The 20,102-nt window shown below is 44.8% G+C and overlaps 1 protein-coding gene across 3 annotated transcripts; it reads left to right on the top strand.

Annotated features, from left to right (window-relative positions):
* Positions 1-672: 672 nt before the first annotated feature.
* Positions 673-19,982, top strand: LOC132407277 (zinc finger protein 239-like). 3 transcript variants are annotated; one of them, XM_059993555.1, is made up of 3 exons: positions 673-826; positions 6,657-6,824; positions 17,352-19,982. In XM_059993555.1, exon 3 carries the CDS (start codon positions 17,842-17,844, stop codon positions 18,895-18,897), a length of 1,056 nt encoding a protein of 351 aa, XP_059849538.1. In that variant the 5' UTR covers positions 673-826; positions 6,657-6,824; positions 17,352-17,841; the 3' UTR covers positions 18,898-19,982. The 3 variants fall into 3 exon arrangements, with proteins under 3 accessions (XP_059849538.1, XP_059849539.1, XP_059849540.1); XM_059993556.1 differs by having other exon boundaries at positions 690-826; positions 6,661-6,824; XM_059993557.1 differs by lacking the exon at positions 673-826 and adding an exon at positions 3,849-5,931 and having other exon boundaries at positions 6,661-6,824.
* The last annotated feature ends 120 nt before the right edge of the window (positions 19,983-20,102 follow it).

Here is a 20,102-nt window from a genome sequence, read left to right as displayed (position 1 = left end):
TGGACTGTCCGGGACTGAGATGAGGGGAAATGTCTCCACTCTGAGGTTTGATGAATGTCTTTAAATCCCCAACTCAGAGGGCAGTGAAAACCCAGTGATCGTCCTCACATAAAACAGAGGCCGTCAGATGTGTGGAGACCGAAGGGATCGAGGAAATGAGGATCGGGCAGAAACATGTAACTGTGATGGGTGAACAGCCGTCATCTTGTTCATGGTTATTGGGGTTGAATGGCCCACCTGTTTCTCACTTGATGTTTCAGTGTTCCTATCCAGTGAGGCCAGAGGAATGTGAATAGAAATTAGTGTTTATAAACATAGACTGATTTAAATGAAACCAGCAAATTTCCTGTGTGGTGTGAATTGTGTGTCTGACCGAGATGGGAATCGAAACTCTAACTATAAGAACTCTGTGACCTGGGGGTGGAGGGAAAAGGGATTGGAGAAGATATGGAGGGAAAAACTAAATACGTATCTGGTGTAAATATGGAAATTATATAGGGAAATATTGAAATAATGCAGGAAAGGCGGCGGTGGGTCCGGCAGCGTGTGAGGGGCGAGGAGTGAAGTCTCCGGATCACGTGGGAGACGCTCCACCGTCACGTGATCCCGCTTACCTGCAGGTTTGGTTGCGATGTCCAGCCCACTGCCTCATGACGCCTGTTTCACATCGCGCATGCTCAGTCCGAGATGGGCCCTGTTGTTTTTCGTCCTTTGTGGAAGCGGGCCGGCGGTGGAGTCGGGATCGGGATCGGGAGGGGTCCTTCCCCTAGGGCGGGGAGCCGGGACGGATTATTCTCTGCGGGGCAACACCAACAATTTCCCTTTGGTGAGTATTGAAGCCGGTCCTGAGCGGAGGTCTGACGGTGGGTGGTGAGTTAACTTTCCCGAACTCAAACAAGAGAAAATCTGCAGATTCTGGAAATGCGAGCAACGCGCACAAAATGCTGGAGGAACTCAGCAAGCCGAGCAGCATCTAGGAAAAGAGTACAGTCGACGTTACCGGCCGAAACCCTTCGGCAGGACTAGAGAATAAAAGGTGGAGGTGAGGAAGAGACAGAAAAACGCAAGGTGATCGGTGAACACTGAAGAAGGAGGGGATGAATTTTCCCGTACTGGCGGCCTGGCCTCGCTTCCTTCACAGAATCTGCCGGGGTCGGTCCGGGTTTTGAGACCTTCACACCGAAACGTCTGAGATGAGCCGCCGCTCAGCCCCTGTTCTGGTCCTATTAGCAGGATGACGTAAAACATATTTCTATATTGTTACTGAGGGAGAATTTTATAATTTATGTCGCATGTGTGATGCACCATCAATAACTCACTCTGAGACCTAAGGCGAGATATCGGCTTTTATTGACTGGAAGAAGGAACCAGGAGTGAGTGTCTATCATACGATGTCCTGGAGACTGAGGCCGAGCGTCAGGCCTCAGATCTCCTTTATACAGGGGCCTGTGGGAGGAGCCACAGGAGCAGTCAGCAGGGGGCGTGTCCCGACAGGCACACAGTTCACCACAATGTGTTAACTGAATGTGCTTGCCTGTGATGCTGCTACAAGTCAGTGTTTCTCTGTCCCTGTATCTTCCCGTACTTGTGCACCACAACAAATTCAGCAGGATCTGGGAGAACTGTGATATTCGATTAGTGATGATCATCTTGGCAGCTCGGTAGGTCGAATGTATGAGACAGTAAACTGTTAAATGCAAAACGCTGAACAGTGTTGATAATCAGAGGGATCTCAGACTCCATCGCTCCCTGAAAGAGACTGCACAGATTGATCGGGTGGTTAAGAAGCCAAATGGTGTGGTTGTCTTTAGTAGTTGAAGCAGTGAGTTCAAATATTGGGAAGTAGTGTCGCAGCTTTATAAAACTAGTTAGACCACATCTGGAGTGCTTCTGACAGTTCTAGTAGCCCTCATTCTCTGAAGGATGTTGGGGCTTTGGAGAGGGCACAGAAGAGGTTTACCAGGATACTGCCTGGATTAGAGGGCCTGAACTATAACGAGAGGTTCGACAAGATTGTGTTGTTTTCTCTGGAGCCGTGCTGGCTGGGGTGAGACTGGCTGAACGTTTATAAGATTACCAGAAGATTATAAGCCTTGTCTCAGAAAGGCAGCGTCCATTATCAAGGATCTCCAGTACCCAAGGAATGCCCTTTTCTCAATGTTACCATCAGATAGGGAGGTAGGGAAGCCTGAACACGCACACTCAGTAATTCAAGAACTATTTCTTCTTCTCTGCCATCCAGTTGCTAAATGGACATTGAACCCCTAAACACTAACTCACTTTTAAAATATATAGTATTTCTGTTTCTTGCATGATTTTTACTCTATTCATAGAAACATAGAAAACCTACAGCACAATATAAGCCCTTTGGCCCACGAAGTTGTGCCAACATGTCCCGACCTTAGAAATTACTCAGCTTACCCATAGCCCTCTATTTTTCCAAGCTAGTTTGTTTTCTATTTTTCTCTGATGACTCCATGTACCTATCCAAATATCTCTTAAAAAACCCTAACGTATCTGCCTCCACCACCGTTGCTGGCAGCCCATTCCACGTACTCACCACTCTCTGAGTAAAAAAATACTTGCCCCTGACATCTCCTCTGTACCTACTCCCCTGCACCTTAAACCTGTGTCCTCTTGTCGCAACCATTTCAGCCCTGGGAAAAAGCCTCTGAGTATCCACATGATCAATACCACTCACTATCTATGCACCTCTGTCAGGTCACGTCTCATCTTCTGTCACTCCAAGGAGAAAAGGCTGAGTTCACTAAACCTATTTCCATATGGCATGCTCCCCAATCCAGGCAACATCCTTGTAAGTCTCCTCTGCACACTTTCTAAGGTTTCCACGTCATTCCTGTAGTGAGGCGACCAGAACTGAGCACAGTGGGGTGTGAGCAGGGTCCGATATAGCTGCAACTTTACCTCTCAGCTCCTGAATTCAGTCCCATGATTGATGAAGGTCAATGCACTGGACGCCACCTTAACTACAGTGTCAACCTGCGTAGCAGCTTTGAGTGTCCTATGGACTCAGACCCCAAGATCTCTCTGATCCTCCGCACTGCCAAGTCTTACCATTAATGCTATATTCTGCCATCATATTTGACTTATCAAAATGAATCATTTCACACTTATCTGGGTTGAACACCATTTGCCACCTCTTGGCCCAGTTTTGCATCTTAACTATATCCCACTGTAACCTCTGACAGCCCTCAACAATATCCACAGCACCTCCAACCTTTGTGTCATCAGCAAATTTACTAACCCATCCCTCCACTTCCTCATCCAGGTCATTTATAAAAATCACGATGAGCAAGTGTCAATTACACTGTAATTGATTTAGTTATTTATTTTTATTATTTTATTTTGTGTTTTTTTTCTTCTGTATTATGCATTGCATTGAAATGCTGCTGCAAAGTTAACAAATTTCATGACATATGCCGGTGATAATAAACCTGATTCTGATTCTGAGATGCACATTCAGACAGTTCAGAGGTAATCTACTGTAAACTGAGTACAATATGTCTGTAAATGATTGAAAATGATTTATTCCGTGAACTTCTCTCACTGAATCACCTTCTGCAAGTTCTAATCTGTGACTAAGATAGTGCCAAATTGTCACATCACAGTAATGTTCCTTGAGAATTGTAGCAACACCAGATTTGACACCAAGCATTACACTCACTCCGTCACTCGCAAATGCTACAAGGTTCTGTTTCAAGTAAGAGTCATCAAACCCATGGTTATTGAGACAGTTCAATAGATGCTTAGCAATAGTTGCATCTTTCTGATCAGGCAGTTCAATTAGATCTAAAATCATAAAATGGGGATCACCTGCCTTATCACTTTCACATTTCAAATAATCTATTAATGCTTGTTGATTCATCCATGAGAACAGAAAATCTGCCATTTATCTGCTTGATATACTGGCAAATTTTCTTTTTTTCATATTAGTGGCTACAGTTGAAGTCAGAAGTTCACAGACACCATAGCCAAATGCATTTAAACTCAGTTTTTCACAATACCTGACATTTAATACTAGAAAACATTCCCTGTCTTCGATCAGTTGGGATCATTGCTTTATTTTAAGAATGCGAAATGTCAGAATAATAGAAGAGGGTGTAAAAGTGGTTTACCAGGATATTGTCTACATTAGAGGGTGTGAGGTATAATGAGAGGTTGGACAAACTTGTTTTTTTTCTCTCCAGAGCGACGCAGGACATTTATAAGATTACGAGAGGAATAGATAGAGTAGACAGACGTTATGATTTTCCTGGGGGTTGAAATGTCTGATACAGTTAACGTGAGAGGAGATGTGAGGGACAAGTTTGTTTCTTTCCACAGAGTGGTGGGTAGCTGGAGTGCTCTGTCAGGAGTGATGGTAGACTCTACCGGTCCCGTAACCCCATTTTCCCCTCCCATTCAACCGCAGATGTAACAATCTCTTCACGCATGCTGTGTCTCCGGATGATTGGTGTTTTTTTTCCTTTTTGCTCAGTGTTGAAGTGGATTGTCTTCAGGATTGGGGAAGTGTCCACGCCTCCGGGGCCGGGGAGCCAGGGGTCGGGGTCGCTGTCAGCGGGCCGATGATATCACTTTCCCCTTGGAGTATTGAGACCGATCTGGAGCGGGGAGATCTGGTGTCAGCCATGAGCCCTTACCTGGCCTCATTAAAAATGTGTAGACTTCTCTTCATCTGCATTGAATGATCCAAACATGGAGTCAAGATTGTCTATTTCTGCAGATTTGAAATTGAAGACCCACCAAAATGTCACGTGAAGCTGTTTACCGCAGATCTGGCCTGCCCTCTGCTTTGTGACATAAGATCGCATGGTGTGTGCGCATAGTCCCTGGATGGGTGGTGATGCTTCCTCCATGTTGTGTTGGGATATCTGATGTTGGCCACGGAGTCCCTTTAACTTCCCTCAAACTGCCTCACATCCTGAGGCTCCTCGCATTTGTCCTTGAGATTTATGGCTGTTGTGTCTTCTCCCGAACTGGGGTGGGTGAGAAACATCCATGTTGTGTGATCTTTGATTTCACTGCCTGCTTTACCGAGCGACTGGGAAGCCTAGATGGGAGAATGGTTTCTCTGATGTGCTGATCTGTATCCAAAGGTCTCTGCAGTTCCTCGCAGTCACGGGCAGAGCAGTTACCATGCAAAGCATGAAGTGTCTGGATGGGAAACTTTCTATGGTGTGTTGATAAAAATTTGGTGAGGGTCAAAGTGTAAATGCCAAAGTTCTTGTTGTTTGTTCTAACTTTGTCATTTTAGGATCTTTTTATACAGTAGTATGTACTATTCATTCACTATCTGTGTATTGCTGGAGGATCATCAGTGATTGTCCGTGATCCCTTCTCCCACCTGGTTCCATCTGGTCATTCCCTGCCCATCTTGTTCAACCTCTGTTCAGTCTCCTCACCCCGACTTCAGTGAGAAACATCAACCATCTGGGTTAACCTCGGTCCACCCTGTATCCCACCTCCGCAATGTTATATATCAGCAATCTTTCTTCTAAACTTTTTTTCACTGTGAAGTGTTCTTTTGCACTTTTGGCCGTGCTGAGTTATTTCCAGAATCGATTTTTGTTAGCTGGAATGCCGGAGGGTCATCAGGTACCAGTTCTGTTGTGCATTGGTGTGGAGGTGCTAGTTTTTGAAGTGACTGGCTGACACCCTACAGCATTTTACTGGCAGCAAAGAGTACTGGGAGAGTTGGTGCTTGGGCTCTAATCCTGTGATCTACATTCCAGGCATATGGAACTGTCGGTGTTTTGGCTTTGACTTTGGTTAGTGCTTCTACAGATGGGGCTGGATGGTCGTCCTTCTGCAATGAAGCAGAAATTTCAAGCTGCTGGACATTGGTTGTGGGGAAATCCCGGATTGCACTACCCAGTCTGAGATGTGGGGACAATGAATGAGACTCTCAGGGTGGGTAAGTGGCAGGTTCAGCTGTGTGAGTTTGTAAGGTTGGATATCTCAGTTTTAGATCCAAGTAAAATGCCCTTGGGGATCAAGCTGTCAGGCAGTGGGAATCAAACAGAAACTGAAGTTGCTGGACATCTGCACTAAAAACTGAAAATGTTTGAAGCCATTCTGACAAAACATTATTAACCTGAATTGTAAAGTTTGTTCTTATGCCCATAGCTGTTCCTTACCTGCTGAGTGTTTCTGGTAATTCCAGTTTCTTTTTATTATATTCACCCTGGAATGGTTTATATTTCCTGAAATGGACCTGTTTTAATCTGGAAAAGGAAATGGCTCATTCTGTGATGGTAGAACAGTGAAGAAACCACAACGTTTCTTGTAAATTATCCTGGTACCGATTTGTCTCTTATTCCTGGAAGTGTATTCAGTACAGTTGTTGCTAACAAGGTTTACGTGAATAATCTCAGGAATAATCAGCTTTATGTAAGAGAAGCATTTGATGGTTCTAGACCTGTACTCAATGGAGTTCAGAGGGACAGTGGGGGTGGTGGAGGGATGTATGGTTAAGTAAACCTACCAAATGCTGAAAACCCTGGATACAGTGCACATGCAGAGGATGTTTCCATCTTAGTTTTGTTTTTAGCAAAAATTAAGCAGAAATTAAACATTAAGCAGACATGTTTGGTTCTTTTTACCGTTAATGTTCTTCATTATCATTCATGTTAAAGTTAGACCTGCGGTGAGAGATTTATTGGAAGAGAAACACCAACTGGAAGCAAACCACGACTGAAGATGAGGGAAGAGCAACAAGTGAACCAACCCAAGGATTGAGAGCATCAATTACAGAGGACCCAACGGACTTGGAGATTCCAGTGATTCAGTCAGGAGAAAGTTTGGTGAGTCTCATTTACTCAAACACTGGTCCTTTAGACATTACATACCTGTACAAAGGAAGGTAGGAAATAGTTGGAGTGAGACTGAATGTACCTAGAAGAACCAGTTATGCCTCTGTCAGACCGAGTTGCAATCATTCCAGGTCTGGTAATGTGCTTCCAGCAACCCACCCCTTTAAAACCACTCCCATTGTGTAGAAGTTGAACCGGATAAAGTCACTCAGAGACCATATAAGTAGAAACACATTATTCCAAGCACCCGGGGCTTACTCAGTTATTTGCTCAAACAGGGACAGTTTTTCACTGCTCCTACCTATCCACTAACTGACTAACAATTCCCCTTACACCACAGATATATCTGTCCAGATACACCCCACACAAGATAGGCTGGAGCCAAAGTTATTTACTACATGACAGCCCCTAAAGACAATTTACAAAACAGTCATAATGGCTTACACACACAGAGCAGACTGAAGCTGTCCTATCTCTACACATGAATGCACAAGTAGATAAACATCTAGAAACACTAGACAGCTACCCTCAAGAAGAAATATGGCTCAGCTCGGCTTAGCACATCTGTTGATCACTAGCAGTCTCTTTCAGAAAAACAGGTTGCTATTTTTTTAACAAACCGTTAACACTTTTACATACTTTATCATTCCCTCCTTTTGATCATTACATGATCAACAAAGCAGTTATTTTTTACAGAGAAAGCAACTGAGTACAGCATTGACTTATCAGCGTACAACAGTAATTATAACAATGATATGCACAACTATTGGGCCATAATGCAATATCATGCCCCACATATTACCGAACAGTCCTTCAAAGACCACCATTTCGACCCTTCAGTGAACCGGTTTAAATCCTGCCCTACTTTCTTGATGCTGTCAATCTCCTTGGCAGAGTGCTTGGAGAGGGATGTAATGTTAGACTCATCAGGGATATAGGTGCTGCATTCTGTGTCAATAATAGCACAGGTTCCCCTTTCTCAGTGACGATAAAATCTAAAGCCATACGATTCTGTAGGACTTTTTGCCGGATTGCAGTCATTTCAGTGGATATTTCTGTTACTTGGCCCTGTGTTTCTGTCAGGGCCCCTGCAGTATTGTGGCCAGCTCCTCAAGTGCTGTAGCCAAATTGATTATTTCTCATGAATCCCTGGCTACTCCATAGGACAGAAAAGTTATCATCCAAAATCGCTCAGTCTCAGTTATTCCTCTTTGCTGCTGGGCACCTGCAAGAATGGCCAGGATGCATGTTCCCCAGTAAAGGAACTTCCATTTGGTGTGGGCCTGAGATACCATCCCTCAAAACACTGACAGTCACAGTCATCTCTGACTGGACCACAGTAGTCTCTCTTCCCCGGTGTTGTTTGAGAAAGCCCAGGCTGAGAGTTCCTCACTCTGGTTGAGCGGAATTACTGACATTGGAATCATAGTTTTACCATGCTACAGAATTTCGGCACAAACCCAGCAAGACCCTAGTTCTACCGGTTTGGGATTGGTGTGACAGAGAGACAGAAAGGTGTTAACATGGGGGCCCCTGGATGCTGAGGTGTTCCCTCTCAAAGACGTAAACACGAACACCACTGTTACGTACCTGTAATGGTTTAAATAAACCAGCAGCCATAGACCACACATGGAGTCTGGTTTTGATGTTAAAACTACTATCTTTATTAGTATCTACTTATAATATAACAACTTAAGCAAAATAATCAAAAATTAATGGTGTTATGAGCATACATATGTGTAAATATAACTTCCAAACCGTTGAGCTCAGGCAATACCAAGCTTAAAGTCTTGAGATGGTAAAGTATGAAAGTTCAGTTTATTCACGGAATCAATGATGAGAGAGAAAAATTTGTAATCCAGGGTGAATGTCGAGAGAAGGCAATTACATCGAATTCTACAAATTCCACGGATGTAAAACAAGATAACATTCGCCATAAGTCATATCCATTGTCATTCCAAATCCACATTCGAATTATCAGCAAAAGTAGCTTACGACAGGGGTACCATCTTCAAAGGGAACTACCACCCAGGCAAGGGTTAACACCCAGGCAGATTCCACAAGGTACTCCCAATCCAGATCCAACACACAAAGTATTACCAACAGTGATTTCCACAGAATATCCCCTCTCACAAGTGGGTACCACATAACACTCCCAAATCTAGTTAAGGGTTAACAAAAGTGGTGGCCACGGGATACTCCCAACAAAATCCACATATGGATTGTAGGAATTATCACCAACAGTGATTTGTCACAGGGGTACCCTCTTCAAGTGAATTACCACCCCCAGGCAAGGGTTAGCACAAGTGGTCTTCACAGGATTCTCCCAAACCAACAGATCCACTCCAGTGGATCAAACAAAGTGACAATCACACATTCGGTATATGCTGGATCAATAATCAACCCGCTCTTGTGGGCACAGGAGTGTTCAAACAGTGACCTTTGGCCACTAGGTTCTTTGTTTTGAACCTTCCATCTCCTTTCTTTCTCTTCATCTGACTGTCCTTGCTTAAATAAAACAAACTGCGAGCTATGTAAACACAAGCTGTGAGCAAGTGTAAACACGCTGCAGAGTCAAATAGTTCCACCCCTCCCTCTCTCTCAGTAAGAATCAAACAGGAGCTGAGAAAGCCGGCGGCTGATGTCACTCAGGCACTCTCTTAAAATGACAGCCCATGGCAAGAAACGTAGAGGTTCGTCACACCACAATCAACCAATACAATTTCATTTAGTCTGAGATAGTCCTTCTACTTAGTTCCTTCAGTAACACATTTGTAGTATGTTCGATGTATCCACTGAGATTGCCCCTTCAGTCTCACAGCCGTGGAAGGGGTCAGTAACACCTGATATGGTCCTCTTCACCGAGGTCTTGAGTTTTCCTCGATCCCAGTTCTTGGTCAGGACAAAATTCCCAGGTTCTATGGTGGAATAGTCACTCCTCTCTGCGGGGTAGTTCTCTTCCTTGTAAGCCTGTCATACCTGTGAATGTAATGCTTGGAAAATCTTTTTTAGTTGGCATATATATTTCCCCATCTTTTCTCCGAGGGTATGCATATCCAATTTTGCTGGTAGACTTTCTGGGAGCAATGGTACACATGGTCTAGGTCCCCAGGATGTCCTCATGGGCCGTCCATAAATGATTTCAGCTGGTGTTAACCTTGCTTAACCCTGTGGGGTAACCCTCATGTGGAATAGGGCTAACAGTAGGACCTTCAACCAAATGAGCCCAGTCTCCACTGTTAGTTTGGCCAATTTCCTCTTCAGAGTACCATTGACTCTTTCCGCTATGCCAGTGGCCCGTGGGTGGTGTACACAGTGGAACTATTGCTTGATAGCTAGTTCATTACATACCCCTTCGTTTACTTTCACCACAAAGTGTGGGCCATTGTCAGAGCTCAGCATCTCTGGCAGGCCATACCTGAGAATTGTATCCTGTATTAATACCTTCACAGCAGTCATAGCGCTATTATTGGTAGTTGGAATAGCTTCAATCCATCTACTAAACACATTTGTAATAACTTAGCAATATATATAGCAATGTACTCGAGGCAACTCAATAAAATCAACTTGTCCACCTGTCAAGGGAGTCATACCCGGAGTGCAGGGTACAGGTTACCAACCATTCCCTCCTTTCCCAGGTGTGTACAATTATATATATAATTGACCAATATTGGTAAAAACTGTGTAGGAACACAAACCCGTCCAGCTGGGGTAATCTTAAAACCAAGGTCAGGGTCTTTCTGGCACCCCATCTGGGACCACAGTTTGTGCTCCTCCTCAGAGACGTCCCCCTGAAAAGTACATACCTCCCGCGTGTCTGGCAAACCCATTCTGCTTAAGTCACAGAGGATTGCTTGATGGGAACCCAAGAGGACTACAACTACCGAGGATTGTGCCGCACTTTTCGCTGTCTTATCTGCTAAAGCATTGCGTTACATGTGGGTGTACATGTACATGTGGGTCAGACATGTGGGTGTGGGCTGCACATTTAATAATAGCCAAAACTTGAGGTAGCTGTAGAGCGGTGAGTAAGTTGTTTACAAAGGTGACATTACTAATGGGGTGGCCAGAAGAATTCCGAAATCCCCCTGTTCCCAGAGAGCCCTGTAGTCATGTACAACTTCAAATGCATAACAAGAGTCTGTGTAAACGTTCGCACTTAAGTCTGTTGCTAGGATACAGGCACGAGTCAGAGCAAACAGCTCAGCCTTCTGGACGGAGACAGCTGCTTCAAAAGGGGCCTGCTCAATTACTTCACTGTCCGTCAGTATCGCATCACCAGAATATCGTTTTCCTGATGGATCCACAAAAGAGCGTACATTCTCATAAAACGTTGCCTCAGGCTTGAGGGGATATTGTGGAATGGCTGGGAGAGTCTGTCCTTCTTTCATGGTGATCCAGACGGGGGGGCAGTTGGTGAGGCCAACTTCATGGCCTGAAGTTGCCCAGAGATGGGGTACAACATCTAGGGTTCGGTCAATATTAAAAGAGTGTCTTACCAGATGTCCCGCCTTTGGATCAGAGTCCTTCCAGTATTTGAGTTGTCCCGCGACCAAGCTTTGCCAGTTTCCCTCGTTGCTGGAGATTTCTTGCATCAAAATGTAGGCAAGGAACCCAGGCTCTTTGGCTTGAACTCAGGGCAAACCCTAATGGTGATATAGAAAACCACCAGTCCTACCTGTCGCCAAAGGAAATCCAGAACCGCAGCCAGTAATGCACTGTCCTCTCTTCCTTTAATCTCCAATCATCGTGACTGGGAACTTCTGTCCCTCGAGGAATGCATAGCACAGAGTCACATGAGGGTCGCCCGGTGGCAGAAGGGGTTCAAACACAGTGGAGTCCAGATTAAGTTCCCACCACTGGGTGTTCAGAAACTGGGGATGTTGTCAGTTGTTCACTAGTCCCAGGGTGATACTCTTGTCCACACAGAGAATCTCAACTTCCAATGGACAAAGGAAGTCTCTCTCTGCTGAATTACACCCCCGACTTGTGGTGACTGTAAATGAAACCTCACACTGGGTCCCCTGGAATTCCACCTGCAGTGGCTGGGTACGTGAATACGTATGCTCCGTCCCTTCGAACCCAGGCACAGTGATTGTAACGTCTGATAGCTGGAATCCCTTTTCCGATGCCATTTCCTGGTCGAGAGAGGTTGTGGATTCCCCCATATCAATCAGAAACAGTGGGGGAATTTCAGCAACTTGCAATATTGCATTGGGCTCTTCCTGAGTGGTGGTACTCACGGTCGGAAGCATCCTTGATTGTCAATTTCTAAACAGATTGCTGTCCCCACCTGTCCCTTGGTAGGTTTTTGTTCCCATTTCTTATCCCCAGATATAGCACAATCATGTCTTTTTTCCAACTGAACATATTCACCTTTAATATTAGTTCCCTTTGGGTTTGATCGGGATACGAATGTAGGATCCCAATAATATGTCAAAGCTCATCGCATTCGATTTCAGTCATTGTCAGTCCAATCCATTTTATTTGTTTTAATCATGTTGGCTAACTTAGTTGGTGCACATTGGAGCAGTAAGACAATAAACTGGGGGGAACAGATTCCCATCAGTAAAGACTTGGTTTTCTGTGAAAGTGCCGTAGCAGGCCAGAAATCACTCCCGATAATGTGGTCCTGTTTCTCCATGCTTAGGTTTGCATTGAAGTACTTCAGTGATGTTTACAGATTGCTGAAGAGCCCTTTCCAAGGCTTGAATGATCTGGTCTATCTGTTCATTCTCATTATGGATTCCCGCCTGTAACTCCTGATAGGTTTGGTATCTCAGTTCTGCCTTCCATTTCCGCCCCTCATCAGCTGAGAGAATCATGCAGCAGAGACCGAATAAATCTTGCGTGGTCGCATTAAGCATTTGGATAGTACAGCAGACACACTGAGCAAACTGTGCTGATTTTTCTTTTCTTTATGGGGCCTTATACGAGTCTCCCAACAGATCCTTTCCCGATCCTATCAAGGTACATAATCAGCCTTGGGCGAGGGTCCGTACCTTGAAAGGTCCTAACAAAAAGTAAAATACATATTGGACGCCTGGTCAGTCTCCACCATCCCCAGAGTGGTCCAGCCGCTTACTCAGCCTGTCTGCTTGGCACTCTCTGTATTGGGATCCTGTTTGTGATGCCAAATGTTACAGTTGAATCTGAATAAAACCCGGGAGACCAGCTCCTTATCGTCACCACAGGTTATTACGCATTCTCCTGCGGGAGTTTGAGACCCAGTGGTCAGAGGGAAGGCACATAAGCACTGCCATCATCTGACAAGTGGACTGACTTAGTCAGGTTACAGCCGTGTATTTATACATAGTAAGCCCCATACATTACTATTGCAAGATGTTAATGAACTGGTATGCCCACCAAGTCTGTAGGTGCAAAACTTAATTACTTAGATAAGAGAGTTCACTAAATCAAGGTCTTAATTACAGATGGATGTACTGTCCAGTCCTTATCAGTTATTCCCTTTGCAAGGCCCTGACTTAATTACAGATGTGTTCATTCCTGTCCTAATCAGCGAGTCCTCCTCCTTTTACTCAAACGAGGGTACAGTGTATAATGTTATCAGCTAATGAGGGTAGAATGTATAATGTTATCAACTAACGAGGGTAGAATACATAATGTTATCAACTAACGAGGGTAGATGTATAATGTTATCAAGTAATGAGGATAGAATGCATAATGTTATCGCTAACGAGGGTACAATGTATAATATTATCATCTCAGTGTGTCTCTCTGCAAGCCACAGAGAACTGGTAATAAGCCTGTTTTTGCTAACCACTGAAGACAGTGTTTACTTCAGTTCAAAAATTCCTATTCAGTCCCAAATATTCCTTTAGCCAGAGATTGCATAGGTTCAAAATGTTTTTTTTTTATATATCCTTAATTCCTCAGGAGAGTTCACAGTAAATATTTATGTCCATTATAGAAACTTATGTTACCTGTGTGTATTGTGGTGATGCAAAAGTTGTTGTAGAATTTACAAGTGGGAAGAAGTGGAGTGATATTTGGAACTCTGACTTTTTAAAGGGTAATTTAGCAAACAAACCACTTATGGACAACATGCAAAAGCTTTGGTGAGAAAATCCTTCATTACCTGTTACAGTCCTGCTACGTAGTTTGTGTGAGAGTGCAGATGAACTCCCACACAAACAGGAGATCAAAGTCCTTATCGACAGTGATTTGCTTGCTGTTAAAATGAGTACCTCACTATATAAAAATCACTGTGCACATGTTGTCACGTATGCACAGTACATGATTTATGTGCACACTGGTCATTACAAATTAGAGGGGACATTGGTGGGAAGGTGGGGAGACCTCCAGTGTCCCGGATGCTCTCACTACAAGATGTGCATCCAAATGCAGCTTGTAACCCTGCACTAAGGAGTTGGAACTTGAAATGAATGAATTCTGGACCAGCTGGGAGTCAGAGGGGGCGATAGATGTGAGTGACATGAAGAGATGTGAGTTACTCCCAAGGTGCAGGACACAGGAAACTGGGTGACAGTTACAAAGGGGAATGAGGTTAAAGAGCTGTCGCAGAGTACTCTTGTGGCCATCCCACACAACACCAGGTAGACCACTTTGGAAACTGTTGGGGGTGATCACCTGGCAGTGGAAAATCAAAGGGGTGATAGGGGATTCATTTGTTATGGGAATGGAACAAGAAGGAGACTAATATTCTAGTGTTAAAGCTTGCCAGATCTAGTGTGGGGGGGAGGGTGATGTGGTTAAAATAAGTTGTAGAGGGTATTGGAGCCAGAGTGACAGAACAGATAGTGGAGAGGGTGAATTGAATTGAATTGACTTTATTACATACATCCTTCATAAACATGAGGAGTAGAAATATTTACATTACATCTCCATCTAAATGTGCAATGTGTAAGTTATAGTAATTTCTAATAAATCATTTGTACATAGGACAGTCAATATAACATCGAAATGCAATTATATCAGCATGAATTAATCAGTCTGATGGCCTGGTAGAAGATGATGTCCCAGAGCCTGTTGGTCCTTTTGCTGTGGTACCGTTTCCTGGATGGTAGCATCAGGATCAGTTTGTGGTTGTGGTGAATTGCGTCCTCAATATACTTTGGGCTCCTTTTAAACACCTATATCTGTAAATGTCCTGAATCATGGGAAGTTCACATCTACAGATGCGCTGGGCTGTCCACACCACTCTGTGCAGGTTCCTGTGATTAAGGGAAGTACAGTTCACATACCAGGCTGTGATGCAGCTAGTCAGGATGCTCTCAATTGTCTCCCTGTAGAAAGCTCTTAGGATTTGACGCCCATACGAAACTTCTTCAACCATCTGAGGTGAAAAATGGGTTGCTATGCTCTTTTCACAACACAGCCGATATGTACAGACAATATGAGATCCTTGGTGATGTTTGTGCTGAGGATCTAAAAGCTGTTCACCCTCTCAACCCCAGATCCATTGATGTAAATAGGGGCTAGCCTTTCTCCATTTCTCCTGTAATCCACAATCAGCTCCTTTTTTTTGTGCCAATGAAGGAGAATTTGTTTACTTGACACCATTCAGATGCTGTTCAGACTTCAGCCAGAGTCAGCAATGAAATGGCTGACCATGGTGCGATGAATGTGCTGAGCTGTGTATATCACAATGCAAGAAGCATCGTAGGAAAGCCAGATGAGCTCAGGACAAACAATTATAATATTGTAGCCATTAATGTGACTTGGTTGCACCCAACAGTCTGAGGGATTTAGAGAAACAAATTGCCAGAGAGGTCGCAGAACATGCCAAGAAACAAAAGTTGATTCAGTAAGTGATTTTAACTTTCCAGATATTGTCTGGGACTCCCATGCTGTAAAAGGACTAGATGAGGTAGAGTTTGTCAAACGTGCCCTTAATCAGTGTGTAGAGTTCCCGATGTAGAAGTGTGCAATAAGCTGTTAGGAAATGATCCAGGGCTGGTGACAGCAATTAGTGATCATAATGCCATGAGATTCAAAGTAAATATGGAAAAAGAAAGATCTGGATCACGAGTTGAGATTCTAAATTGGAGAAAGGTCAATTTTGATGTTATCACAAAGGATCTGGCATGTGTGGGACAGGCTGTTTTCTGGCAAAGGAGTATTTGGTAAGTGGGAGGCCTTCAGAAGTGAAATTTTGAGGGTGTAGAGTTTGTATGTGCTTGCCAAAATAAAAGTTGAAAGGTAACTGGTGCAGAGAACCTGGGTTTTCAAGAGATATTGAGGCCCCGGATATTTTGTTCCTCTAAATGCCTCAGACTGTTGGGTGCTAGAAAAGACTCATTAATGTCTACAATATCATGATTCCACACACTGAGCTCATCTGACTTCTTTCTAGTCATCTGCTATTGGTTTCTAAAAGCTTCCCAATAGTTTTTGTTCTTTTGTTTGCCCTCTCTTTGGCTTTTATGTTGGCTTTGGCTTCCCATTTCAGCCACGGTTGTGTCCTCCTGCCTTTTCAATGCTTCCACTTCTTTGGGATGTATCGATCACTCAGCTCCCGAATTGCTCCCAGAAACTCCAGCCATTGCTGCTCCGTTGTCACTCCTACCTTTTCCCTTCCAAACATGTTTGGCCAGCTTCTCTGTCATAGAATCATGCAGAAGTTCAGTACAGAAACAGGCTATTTGGCCCATCTAGTCAATGCTGAAAAACCATTTAAGCTGTCTAATGCAACTACCTGCACCGGGACCATCACCCTCCATACCCCTACCATCCAGGCTCCCATCCAGACTTCTTTTAAATGCTGAAACAGCTCATATTCACAACTTGTGCTGGCATCTCTCTCCACACTCTCACAACCATTTTAGCAAAGAGCTATTCCACATGCTCCCATTAAATTTTCACCTTCCCCACTTACCCATGATCTCTGGTTATCATCGCATCCAACCTCAGTGGAAAATGCTGCTTGCATTTACCCTATCTGTACCCTAATAATTTTACATACTTCTAATAAAACCTCAAAGCAATGTATGCTTCCCTTGTTTATGTTTAGAGCATATTTTAGGTGGATAAGATGATGAGGGGCATTGATCCTGTGGATAGCCAGAGGATTTTTCCCAGGTCTAAAATGGCTAACACGAGGGGCATAGTTTTAAAGTGCTTGGAAATTTATACCGAGGGGATGTCAGGGGTAAGTTTTTTACACAGAGAGTGGTGAGTGTGTGGAATGCACTGCTGGCTATTTGTGTGAGAGTGTTTCAGTTAATGTGGGGTCAGGAACCCATGCAGCTCAGTGGGAACAGGGAATAATAACAAGGGAGAGAGTCAAACTGAGCCAGGTCGCAGATTGGAGTTGGCAGAAATGCCCCATTCTCATAGAGACAGGAAGAGCATCAGAGAATTTGAGGGTCATTCCAGATACCAGCACTGTGCCCAGTTAGAAGATGACTTCTCTCTCCAACTTGTGTTGAACTTCACTGTAACGGTGTGAAGACATATCACACCTTGACAAGTCAAGTGATCTCAACTGAAACGTTGTCCTACACCCATTGATGGATTTTGTAAATCTTTTTACAGGTTGAAAATGATGAGGAATTCGTCTACTGGAATCTCAAACAGATCACGCCAGTTTTGCTGTCTCTGACCAGATATTTAAGAAGTGGAGCAAGGGATTCACTTCATCTTCCTTCCTACTCAGACTGTGGGGAGGGATTCACTCGATCATCTGACCGACTGGCACGCCCGTTATTTTATATGGGGGAACCCATTCACCTGCTCAGACAGTGGGAATGGATTCAGTTCGTCATCTCAACTGAAGGTACATCAGCAAGTTCACACTGGGACAAGGCCATTCACTCGTTCTGTGTGTGAGAAGGGATTCAGTCGGTCTTCCCACTTGTGGACACACGAGTCAGGTCACACTGGGCACATGGTGGTCATCTGCTGAATTTGTGGGGAAAAATTCACTTGGTCATCTGACATAATGGCTCACCAGTGAGTTCACACCGGGGAGCGGCCGTTCACCTGCTCAGACTGTGGGACGGTATTCACTTGCTTATCTGACCTAATGGCTCATCTGCGAGTTCACACTGGGGAGAGGCCATTCACCTGCTTGGACTGTGGGAAGGGATTCACTCGGCCATCTAAACTACTGGTACACAAGTCAGTTCACACTGGAGAGAGGCCATTCACCTGCTTGGACTGTGGGAAGGGATTCACTTGCTTATCCCAACTGAAGGTGCATCAGCGAGTTCACACTGGGGAGAGGCCGTTCACCTGCTCAGACTGTGGGAAGGGATTCACTCGGTCATCTGACCTAATGGTACACCAGCGAGTTCACACTGGAGAGAGGCCATTCACCTGCTCAGACTGTGGGAAGGGATTCACTCGGTCATCTCAACTGAAGGTACATCAGCGTGTTCACACCGGGGAGAAGCCATTCACCTGCTCAGACTGTGGGACAGGATTCACTCAGTCATCCTCGCTAATGAAACACCAGCGTGTCCACACCGGGGAGCGGCCGTTCACCTGCTCGGACTGTGGGAAGGGATTCATTTGCTCATCTAACCTGAAGACACATCAGCAAGTTCACACTGGCGAGAGGCCATTCACCTGCTCAGACTGTGGGAAGGGATTCATTCGGTCCTCTTACCTAATAGCTCACCATCGAGTTCACACAAGGGAGCGGCCGTTCACCTGCTCGGACTGTGGGAAGGGATTCATTTGCTCATCTAACCTTAAGGTACATCAGCAAGTTCACACTGGCAAGAGGCCGTTCACCTGCTCAGACTGTGGGAAGGGATTCCCTTGCTCATCTCAGCTGATGGTACATCAGCGAGTTCACACTGGGGAGAGGCCGTTCACCTGCTCAGACTGTGGGAAGGGATTCACTTACTCATCTGACCTGAAGGTTCATCAGCGAGTTCACACTGGGGAGAGGCCGTTCACCTGCTCAGACTGTGGGAAGGGATTCACTTGCTCATCCCAACTGAAGGTACATCAGCGAGTTCACACTGGAGAGAGGCCGTTCACCTGCTCAGACTGTGGGAAGGGATTCACTCGGTCATCTATACTGAAGGCACATCAGCGATTTCACACTGGAGAGAGGCCGATCACCTGCTAGGACTGTGGGAAGGGATTAATTTGCTCATCTATCCTGAAGGATCAGCGAATTCACACTGGCGAGAGGCCATTCACCTGCTCAGACTGTGGGAAGGGATTCACTCGGTCATCCACCCCAATGGCACACAAGCGAGTTCACACCAGGGAGCAGCCGTTCACCTGTTCTGATTGTGGGAAGGGATTCACTTGGTCATCTCAACTGCAGAGACACCAGTGAGTTCACACTGGGTAGAGGCCTATCACTTGCTCAGACTTTGGGAAGAGATTCTCACAGCCAAATCAACCAAATGTGCATCATTGACTTCACACTGGAGAGTAGCCATTCACCTGCTGTGAATGTGGGAAGTGATTCACTCAGTCATCTCGGCTTATGTAACTCTCGCTTCGGCTAGCAGCTTAATATAGGGGGTAATAGCCCCCCCAGCCCGGCCAAACTTGTGAAATCTCGTTCAGGTGGATGGTGTGTGATGTGTCCCCGTTTACAAATCAGTTCCCCGAAATAACAAGCAGTACACAATATGCAATTAAACGATTGAGCTTTATAATTCTTACTTTGACTATAGGGTTAGTAAAGTAAACAAAGAAGAATGGCCCACTCTCTCCATTCACGTCTTCTCATCTCTCCCTTGCGAAAGACCACATATTCCCTCTTCCAGACTCACAAGAAAGATCATTTCTATCATCGGATAGCCCCGCACTCCATAACCCGTATCTCTAGTCATAATATGAACATTGCTGCCACAGAGAAACCATTACCTCAGCAGTGAAACATTACAGAGAGGCCATTACATTAGCAGTGAAACCTTACAGCACGTTACACTTGTGACACACTACTGGGATCACACTGGGGAGAAAGTTTCAATGAGTTGCATGCTGGATATTTGTCCATCACCGCTGATGAATGCAATTTCGAGAGTGACTGTCGGTGCTGAACTCTGCAATTATTGCTGCTGCTCACCACACCCAGTTCTGCACACTGGTCACTGGCATGGGAGGAGTTTCTTCTGCTGCAAATTCACCTTTAATGTGACTGGAGTTTAATTTTCTCGATCTGAGACAAATAAATCAGTTTATTTTAAACTCTGACTCTGGTACTTAAGTGAATTTATAACACACCTAGTATACAGTAGAGAGTTAACTCAGGCCAGCTGGACCCTGCCAGTGATTCTGTTCCATGACTGTCCTTTTAAATCCTCCCCGTACGGC

Source organism: Hypanus sabinus, chromosome 18 (genome assembly GCF_030144855.1).
Source record: "Hypanus sabinus isolate sHypSab1 chromosome 18, sHypSab1.hap1, whole genome shotgun sequence".
NCBI classification, from domain to species: domain Eukaryota; kingdom Metazoa; phylum Chordata; class Chondrichthyes; order Myliobatiformes; family Dasyatidae; genus Hypanus; species Hypanus sabinus.
The sequence above is the reverse complement of the archived record's forward strand: the minus strand, read 5'-3'. Positions and strand labels throughout refer to the sequence as shown.